General features: G+C 44.4%; 1 protein-coding gene across 1 annotated transcript in view; it reads right to left on the minus strand.

The window, feature by feature from the left end:
* The window catches only part of E2F7 (E2F transcription factor 7), a 41,608-nt gene extending 31,535 nt beyond the window's left edge, over positions 1-10,073 (minus strand). Inside the window, exons 1-2 of the mRNA XM_015406653.1 lie at positions 10,005-10,073; positions 9,313-9,405 (exon numbers count right to left, since the gene is read on the minus strand). Of these exons, the coding sequence (XP_015262139.1) occupies positions 9,313-9,405; positions 10,005-10,073 (162 nt within the window). The remainder of the gene's footprint in view (positions 1-9,312; positions 9,406-10,004) is intronic.
* Between the last annotated feature and the right edge of the window lie 335 nt (positions 10,074-10,408).

Below are 10,408 nucleotides of genomic sequence, written 5' to 3' on the forward strand. Positions count from 1 at the left end.
CTCAAAATGTCGGGCGCAACTTCTCTATGGTAATTTCATGTAGAGTAGGTCAGATTGGTATTTTGCAGGCCCTTCCTTCCGCATAAAACTCACTTCCGGTCCGGCACCTTTAAAAGTCCCACTGTCTTCCTTTCGCTAATGCCCGTCTAGGAATTCAACTTCCTGGATGTTTCACACGGACCTCTTTCTTTGTGACACCAGCCTGCTCTTCCCACGCTATTGTTCGTGAGTTTCGATTTTACAGTTGCGCACACGGCTCCATCTTCACCACAGGAATGTTAAACAATAAGCGTTTTTACAGTTTTTAAAGGCTTCAATCAACTTTTTTCTCTCCGGAATCGGATTTCTGGGATTTACTATTCATTTTCCGCTCAACCGCTTAATTCAAATTGACTCCAAACTCAGTTCAGGTAAGCGGCACGTTTTTGTTATCTAGCACGTTCAAAACGGGTTTCGCATTGTTTCTTTTAACTCACAGTTGTTGTCCTTCTTCAAAGAGGTCGGCTGACGAAGAATTTATGCCGGTAATCCGGCTCGATCGGCCACTATAGAGTTGCTTGGCACTTGCCTTCTTCGTGGGAGGAGGGCAAAGCCCAATTCAGCTTCTTCCGAAGCTGGATTACGCCAACCTCACACTCCCTCTAGGGCGCTGCTGCCTGCTTGTCCCCCCCCCTCGCTGGGGAGTGATGCGTTGGGCTGTATATTGCCCAAACTGTCAAAAGTGGCCGTCGCTCGCTTCGCACGCTCGCGAAACGCTTCAGTCCTCCATCTTAACCTGTGGAATGCATTCTATTTGGGCTTCAATGAGTGTGGTTTAACTTTTAAATAGCTTCCAAGCATCCTCTAGGGATATGACTCTCTTGTGTTTCCCCTTCTTACTATACCCCTCATTTTTGTAAAGTTCTCTCTTTTGAAATCAACTGTTACAATTTTGGACTTTAGGGGTAACTTTCCATTGACCTGAATGCTGAAATTAATAGCACTGTAGTCACTGTTCCCAATTGGTGTAGCTACCTATACATCTCTCATCAGGTCTTGAGACCTGCTCAGAACCAAGTCCAAGATCACTACCCCTCTAGTTGGCTCTGTGACCAACTGTTCCAGTGCACAGTCATTTATGAAGTCTAGGAATCCAATTTCTACAGCATGACTTGAGCACATGCTTACCCAGTCAATATGAGGGTAGTTGAAGTCTCCCAGTATAATAACATTATCTGCTTTAGTCACCTCCCTTATTTCCTTCTCCATCTCAAGATCAACCTCAAGGGTTTGATCAGTATACCCCCACTTTTAAGTAACCCTTAGGGCCCAGCAGGGCTTTTTTTGTAGAAAAAGCCCAGCAGGAACTCATTAGCATAATAGGCCACACCCAGCAGCAGAAACTCACTAGCATATTAGGCCACACCCCTGACAGCGCAGCATATTAGGCCACACCCCATGTCTTCCCTTGGCTTGCCCAGGCACCCCCTGGCTGCGGGAAGCCCGGACAAGCCAACTCTTGGAGGGGAGGCAGTTTAAACTGTCTTCCCTTGGCTTGCCCGGGCGCCCCGTGGGGAGCCTGGGCAAGCCAGCCCTTGGACAGGCCAGGGAAGGCACGGGGAGGCATTTAAATGCCTCCCCAATCCTTCCAGAGCCCCCCTGGCCCACCCACCTCGGAGTCACCGGGGTGGTGGTGTTGCTCTCCAGGCCTTCCCTCTGTAGCCACGCACACAGAGGTTTTGGCTGTAGTTGGCATGGCCAACTCTGAAGCCAGCTGGAATTCAGTTCCTGTGAATTCCTGCCGAAAAATAGCCCTGGGGCCCAGTATTTCCACCTATACTGCTTCTGCTGGGGAGTTAATACACCTCCCCCAAACTGTCTCTCCCTGTCCTGCCTAGTCAAACTCTCAAATTCTTTGGTCTTGAAAATGCCAGATCTAATGGTCTGACCGGCACCTGTATTGCCTCCCATCTCCCCTATCTCACTTTTTGACACTACAAACAGCTTGACCTTAGTCCTCAAAGAGAGAAGCTTCCACCTTTTTTCTTAGGTCGCACCTCAGCCTGAACCACTGTTTGAATTGATGAGAGACTGTTAAAAGGGACATGTTTCTTGACACGTTATATTTTTGAAAGAAGGAAATGGTTGGCAGGGTGCTATCACACTCCGACATCACACCAGAAACAGAATTTACAGTGGGGACATGCAGATGAGGAACTTGAGCTATGCATCCATTGGCTACCAATTGAGCTCTATATGACAAAATAACTGGGTTACAATTTGGAATGCAGCTGAGAGGGGCTAAAGCCTTCAGCTCAAATACTTGAGCCACTGGGGGTAAAACAGAGGTTTAAACACCTTTCTTGGAGCCACCTTGAGTTCCTCTGTACAGCCCATTACTTTCTTCTATACAAGTGAAAAAACGAAGAGGAGGAGGAGATTGGATTTATACCCCACCCTTCACTCAGAGTCCCAGAGCAGCTTACAAATTCCTTCCCCTCCCCACAACAGACACTCTTTGAGGTAGGTGGGCTGAGAGAGCTCTGAGAGAAACTGCTCTTTCAAGAACAGCTCTGACAAACTATGGCTTGCCCAAGATCATCCAGCAGCTGCAAGTGGAGAAGTGCGGAATCAAAACCAGTTCTCCCAGATTAGAGTCCACACACTTAACCACTACACCAAGTATACATGGTGCATAGGGAAAATAAATGCAGCATTCGTGGTAAATCTTGTCTGCTGGCCTCTGCCACAGGCCCTGCCCAGAGGGGATGTGATAATCTGCTGTGTGTAGAAGATATAGTGAAATAGTGAACATTCTTAGGGATATAAGCCCAGCCCAATTATTTAGGACAATTTGGTCAATAACAGCTCTGCCACAGGGCAGACCAAATGATAGGGAATTGGATATAGGCTGTGAGGCATTTTCGAGCTATTTTGCGGATAAAGTCTTGGTACTTAGCCGCGACCTCCCCGCCACATTTGAAACAGTAAGTGAGCTTGAGGCCCATTGCATGTCTTCGGTTACAACCTTGGATCACTTCAGCCCGCTCGGCCTGGAGGAAGTCGACAGACTGCTCGCAGCGGTGCGTCCAAACACTTGCAGTCTTGATCCGTGCCCTTCATGGCTTATTAAATCTGGCCATGAGGGGTTTCGAGGTGCCCTGAGGGAGATTATCAACAAGTCCCTCTTAGAGGGACAGTTCCCTGGGGCACTTAAGGAAGCAATGGTCCACCCTCTCCTGAAAAAACCTTCTCTAGACCCGGCCGAATTGGCCAACTATCGGCCGGTCTCTAATTTGCCCTATTTGGGCAAATCGATTGAGGGCGGTGGCGACACAGTTGCAGGGCTTTCTGTGGATGACTCTTCCATGCTCGACCCCTTTCAGTCTGGCTTCCGCCCGGGACACGGGACAGAGACGGCTCTGGTAGCTCTGACTGACGACCTCTGGAGGCATCTGGATCGAGGCGAATCAGCGGTGCATTTTTCACAGTCGACCACCAGTTACTAGTCCACCGCCTCACCGACGTGGGGATTCAGGGACTTGCCTTACAATGGCTTGCTTCCTTTCTCCAAGGTCGGGGACAAAGGGTGGTGCTAGGGGAACAGCAGTCCAGGAGACACCCATTGGAGTTGTCTCCAATGTTATTCAACATCTATATGCACCCCCTTGCCCAGATTGCCCGGAGGTATGGGCTGGGGTGCCATCAATATGCTGATGACACCCAGCTCTATCTGATGTTGGGCGGCCAGTCTGGATCCAGACCAGAGGACCTGGACGGGGCCCTACAGGCTGTGGCAGGTTGGCTCAGACTGAGGTTGAATCCAGCGAAGACAGAGGTCCTGAGCTTGAGCCAGGGCGGTTCGGGGGTGGGAATCCCACTTCCGACCTTCGAGGGGGCTCCATTGGTGCCAGCGCCGGAGGTTTGGAGTTTGGGTGTCCTCCTGGATCCCTCCCTTACCATGGAGGCCCAGGTGGTGGCCACTGCCAAGTCAGCCTTTTACCATCTTAGGCTGATTAGGCAGTTGGTTCCCTTCCTTGACCGTACTGACCTAGCAACAGTGATCCATGCAATGGTCACCTCGAGACTAGATTACTGTAATGCTTTCTACATGGGGCTGCCCTTGACACGGATCCGGAAGCTGCACCTGGTGCAGAACACCGCGGCCAGGCTGTTGATGGGCCTCCCTAGACGAGAGCACATCCAGCCTGTGCTGAGGACACTGCACTGGTTGCCAATAGCGTACCGAATCCACTTCAAGGTGCTGGTTCTTACCTTTAAAGCCCTATATGGCCGAGGTCCGACATACCTGAGGGACGCCTTTTCCCGTATATACCCCAGAGAGCACTACGGTCGGGGTCTCAAAATCGGCTGACCCTCCCTGGCCCGAGAGAAGCCAAGCTAGCCATTACCAGGGCCGGAGCCTTTTCAGTGACGGCCCCTACCTGGTGGAACAAGCTCCCGGAGGAGATCAGGGCCCTGCGGGACCTTTTGCAGTTCCGCAGGGCCTGCAAGACAGAGCTCTTCCGCCAGGCATTTAATTAGGGGCCGCCGCTACTGTACGTTACTGTAGGCTCCTATTGCAAGCTGTGACAGCAGAGCTTGGCCCGTGGTTTTTAACATCTAACGGACTATGAGTAGAAACATCGTGAACGTCCGGGCAGTGGAAATTTATTCCTGTAATATTCCACCTAGATTAATTTAATTAGCCACCAGCACTTTGTATTTATAATGTTTTATTGAATGGTTAAAAGTTGTATTTTAATGTATTTATGCTTTTATGTAAGCCGCCCTGAGCCCGCTTGCGGGGAGGGCGGGGTATAAGTTTGACAAATAAATAAATAAATAGAGTTCTCTGTACACACACAACTTCCAGCCATAATGACAAACAATTTGTTCTTTACACAGAGGCGCACTGTACCACTATGAGAGTAGCTCAGTAGAGGACAGACTATCAAGTATTATGGTCAAGAAGTACTTTTCATTGCAAATATAACCCCAAGGGCAGTAATTATTGTCCTAGAGCATTAATGGCACCTTCTCACTTATATATGAGAAAGTAATTAATATGCTGTAACTGAAAACATAACTGAGTAGGACAAAACCTATACCCCAGTTCCAGACAGCAATAACATACAATATGGGAGAATTACTGCTCAGTCATGTACTAGATTGAAGTCTGTTTACTCTGTGGAATGTCATGGAAGATATTAATCTTCCTACCCTTTTGCCCAACCCTTCTTTGGGAACTATTTTTTATCATGCTATATGTGTGCTCATAATGAGCACACACACACATGTGTGTAAACTGCTATCAAGTCGCAGCCAATACTGTGACAGAATCTAGGAACTGACTCTATTATAAATTGGTATGAGGCCCAGGTTGTTGATAACTGAAAAACCTGGCAAAACCAGTTTTCGGCTCTGCCTGGAAGAAATATCACAATAACGTCAACGATAATCAAAATCTTCATTAGCTATGTTGAAAGAAATTGCCAACATTCTCAAAATAAGAACTCTTTTTTAGTTCAGAACTGTGATATTACATTGGCGAAAGTAACCACTCAGAAGATAGAACAGTTTCATAACTTATTAGAACTTATCAGTATTTCATAATTCTTCAGAAAAATTGAAATGTTTACCCGGCAACTTCTGTTTAAAATACATTTCTACCAGTCAAGGTGGCTGATGTATAAATGGGCATGTGATGGCAAAAACCTCTGATGTAATCCTCAGAGCAGAACAACTGGTTCATCCCTGCTTTCCATAATAGATCATACTGACTCATGTATTATTCAGCCAGTTATTACATTCATTTAACAGGGATTTAACAGATTTACTAATCTAGACTTTTGCATATTCAGTTGGGACACAGATTCTTCTCAACTGTGTCCCAGACTGTAGACCGTGTGCTTCATTGCTAGAATACAACAAAGGCCATTCTTCGGTGAGGGTCAAAAGGGGTTTTGCAGAATCCTCGTGAGCTGTCCTCCATCTTGCTCCTCTGCAATCAGTCACATCTGTTTGAATACCACCTTATCTTGTGCAGCCCTAGACTACATCTTGCAGTAGAATAGTAGTGGTTGTTGATGACATTGTCACTAGAAACACAAACTGCTATTATCAGTGCGGTGCTTCTTATTTAAATCCTACATTATTGCTCTAAGTGGAAAAACTACTGGGCTAGAAGCTTAACACATTAATCTCACTAAGACAACTCTCTCGTTTCAGTGAAGGGAATCGGCTGGCTAGTCTGAGACCTGCTTAAGTTAATAAATGATGACAAGAGGGCCAAATGTGACTTCTGAATCCCACTAGTTTTTTTTATTATTCTTTTTTGTTTTTATTCTTTACCTGGGGAGTGGAGACATATATCGGATGTGGAACAATGGCTAGAAACTCCAAATTAACAAGTGCTACTCAAAGGGTCCAGGTTGTCCATCCGATCAAAGCAATGTTTTATGTTGCTTTGTTCTATGTAGAAGTACTATGTCTCATAGTGAACTAGATATGGACTGGGGAGAAAAACTGGGATAAAAGAAAATGCCCCCCCCCCCCGAGAGCAATGTTCCCTCTAAGCTCCACAGTGTTGTAAGCAGAAATTCTACCTCATGAGCGAAAAAAGCTAGTAGCATTAAAGCTGTGACGGTATACATCTGACTATTGAGTAAATTAGTTTTTTTAGATTACCTCCATAACCTTGTAAAAATCTCAGAATAAATTTTGAATTATATTTAAACTATATTTTAAGAATAATTTAAACATTATAAGAGAAAACAGAATCAAGTCAAATTTCACCAACTCCTTATTGGTAGACCTGGCCTCCAGAGAACAGGGCTACGAGAGGTTTCCCCCACTATTTCAAGTAGAAAAACTCTTAAATAATGCCCCGAAACAAAAGCCATATAATAGTTTTATCATACCCAACCAAAATAACACAAAACAGTATGCAAGCTTTGAAGTCCTGCAAGAAAGTTTTAGAAAGCTGAATGTTAAAAAACGGGAGGGGGAGAAAAACAAAAAAATATTTCAGACCCTGATCTCAGGGTCCCTTGTTCTGTGTAGAATGCCAGTCTTTAATAGATAGGGTGGAATGGATACCAAATGGCACCTTTAGCTTTCTGATAAGAAGGGAAAATGGCAGCCTCCAATTGAAAACATGAAAACCCGGCAAAAAATGAATCTGTCAAATATGCCTGGCATTCAGCCCAGGATGCGCTGCTCTTTGTTTTTTAACATTCAGCTTGAAGAGAAATTCTGGCAAAACTCAAGACATTTCCACAGTCTTGTGTGTGGCTACCTGCAATTTTTGTCTTTTAAAATAATGACTAAAATGCTTTTAAGCCAACCACTTAGAAACACTTTTTTCCGCCTTTCACTTCCTTAAAATGTTTTCTAATAACCATCTATCATGCTAAAGTGATTACAATTCCCATATACTGCAGACATATACAATTCTCAGATTCTCTTCTCTGCTGCCAATTACTTTTCTACAGAATGTGAAAAGGCCCATCTATGTTTGGAAATATATGCACTAAATTAAGAAATGAGCTAACGTGAGAGTAAAGAAGCTTGCACCAATTTGTACAAACCTTCAGTTCTCTGGTTAGAGATAAAAAATGACACTCCTGAATCAAAATCAACTGATCATTCAGAAACTTAGTCTAAGCTGAGAAAGAAACTTGATGCTTATTATTTTCAATGATATGCTATTTTCAGTGCAATCATAAGAACACTTTCTTGGGAGGTCACCTCATTAATTATTATTAAACTCAAGTAGGATGCTGGTAGACCTACTTAGGATGGCAGGAGTTAAATGACATCAGTTTCCTGTGGCTAATTTTGTCTAGTCAGTATGACACTTATTCTGTGAAACGGTAATGCAATACGGAAGCCAGGATAGTATAAAGTTTACCTCAATATCCAAATTTACTGATTAGTAGTATTAGTATTAAAAGCAATTTGTTAGGCTGGGGGCAGGTGTGTGTTTTTTTTTTTTTTTAAACCCAGCATTTGGGAAGAGAGATTCTTTTTGTGGTATGTGCAATGATCCAACTGTTACCATGGGCAACAGGTTTTTGTATTGCTTCTGGATAATGTTGACTGCATCCAGATAACAAACATTTTCTTTTGTTTACTTTGTTGATAGCTTGTGTTTCTAACTCTTATTTTCTCCCTATTTTACCAGCTCATATGCTTGGCAAGCATTAGGTACAACTGCTTGTCCATGCATCTCTAGCATTGTGTATATTTGGAATTATTGTTCCAAATTTGTTTGAACAAAACTAAGATGTTAAAGAAAAAAATGACTATACTGTACCATTCAATTTTATGTCCACAGCATACTAGATACATAATGCACACTATGTTCTTGAAGTCATAACTTGAGATTTGTGAAGACATATATTGAATAATTTAAAGTTTCCTCCAAAACATTTTTTCTCCACAGATTCAAAATTCCAAGTATTTTACACCTTTTCAAGGAATTTTCAAGAAACCTTCACACATGTACATCACAAGGAAAAGCAGCATTTAATGCTATGGTTCTAGCTTAATCAGATGAACATCTCCAGGTTCATAACATCATACATGGCATCATTTTTCATCCACTAATGATTATTTTGGTCAGCCTGAGTACTCTCAACAAATACTGTGCCAGCTCTAGGATTTTACACCCAGAAGGGTCAAAGAGAGCAATCCTAAGCAAGGCTACTTAAGTCTGTTCAGTGGGGCTTACTCTAATGGTGCAATCCTCAACAGATTTTTACATCCTTCTATAAATCTATTCAATGGATTTAGAAGGGTGTAACTGTTTAGCATTGAACTGTAACTGATTCAAACTATTAGGCAACAATAAAGAGGTTTCTCTAGACTCCTATACCCCATATGGCACATGCCTTGCAAAATGTTCATCCATTTCCCTAGTCTATGTGATTCACTGCTTCCTTAAAAGGGCAGGGGGGGAAACTGACTTTCTTCTGAAATTTTTCACTCAAAATCGAGACTTTTAGAAATTGGAAGTTAAACTGAAAAACATCGTTTTTAAAAAATGGTAGCATTATTACAATTTTATTTCCTTCGCTTTGAATTTTTTGGGAATGAACAATAATAATAAAATGTAACGGTAATCTTAATTTAAAAACACTTTTACAAAACTATAGCTTTAAAATGTCTGATTTTTTTGCTCAAGTTTATTAGTTCTATCACAATTCACAAAATTTAAAACAAGGCCTAACTACCCCAAATTGACTTGAAAATACATTTTCAACTATTTGTACACCAACTAATTGTTAATAAACTGGAGGGCTTGGACATTTAATTCTATTCATTTACCTTTTGTGCATTTTCCCCATCTTCATCTGTAAAATTCACCTTCGTGTGTCTTGGACTAACCAAGTCTTTTAGTGTTAAGCAATTCATTTCGATCTGCAAAACAGTAGCACAAGACCATCAACATGACCTTCCCGTGTAAAAACTAGATTTCCCAAACTGGTACAATCCCTTCTCAACAACATCGAAGGTAATAACGTGATCTTCATAAACTCGTAGATCTGAAACTGATGAAAAATCAGGTCTCCCCTCCCCAAGGAGGGGACGATTCAAGATTGGCAGCCAAGGGGCGGGAGTTCTCTGAGAAGTGGGAAACCTTCTGGCGAATCTGTCACTAGGGCTCAGAGAGTTTTTACCGGGATCAGTTAATTTTGGCGCAAAGAACCTGGAGAAGGAATTCCGCCTCTGAAAGAGCCCGTCTGAAACTGTCCACCTCGCAGCGAGTCAAGGACAAAATCCAACAATGCCCGCACCCTGAGCTTGGGAGCGTCCCTGTCCAACCGGTAGGACACCCCCACCCGCCTTCTTCCAACAATAAACTCCAGGAGGAAAAGAAATGAAACAAGAGGACACTTTCCTCCTCCTCTCTCTCTCTGCTTGCCCAGGGAAACTCCTGAGCGGCAAATCCACGCAAGTTTACGAGAACCACCCTCCTTTCTTCCCGCCCCAAATGTGCCCGCACCCGAAGGGCTTACTTTTTCTCCGACTTTCTTTCCTGCCTTCTCAAAGGCGCCTCCAAAGCCACTGCCGCGTCTGAGGGGCATTGGGGATCGGCGGAGGGGAGAGAGGAGCCCCGCATTCAAGCTGATGCTCTTGCCCCCCGAGCCCACCGCCGGCTACGTGCCAACACTGGCTGCCTCTCTACTGCCCGGAGATTCCACTAGGCGCTAAAGCTTCTATTCTGGCGCCCTGAAACATATTTTTACAATCCGGCCAATCAGGATCTTCCTGAAGGGGCGTCCCCCGGGTGTTCCCGCCAATCAGGTCAAAGTCCTGCTCGGTGAGTTGGCGCTAGACTCGGCGCGCTCTGTCTCAGAGTCCCGCGCCTTGGTGTGGCCGCTGCGTCTGTTTCCCCGCCGTCTCTGCCGCCGCCCCCTCC

This window comes from Gekko japonicus, unplaced genomic scaffold (genome assembly GCF_001447785.1).
Source record: "Gekko japonicus isolate JY-2015 unplaced genomic scaffold, Gekko_japonicus_V1.1 scaffold188, whole genome shotgun sequence".
NCBI classification, from domain to species: Eukaryota; Metazoa; Chordata; class Lepidosauria; order Squamata; family Gekkonidae; genus Gekko; species Gekko japonicus.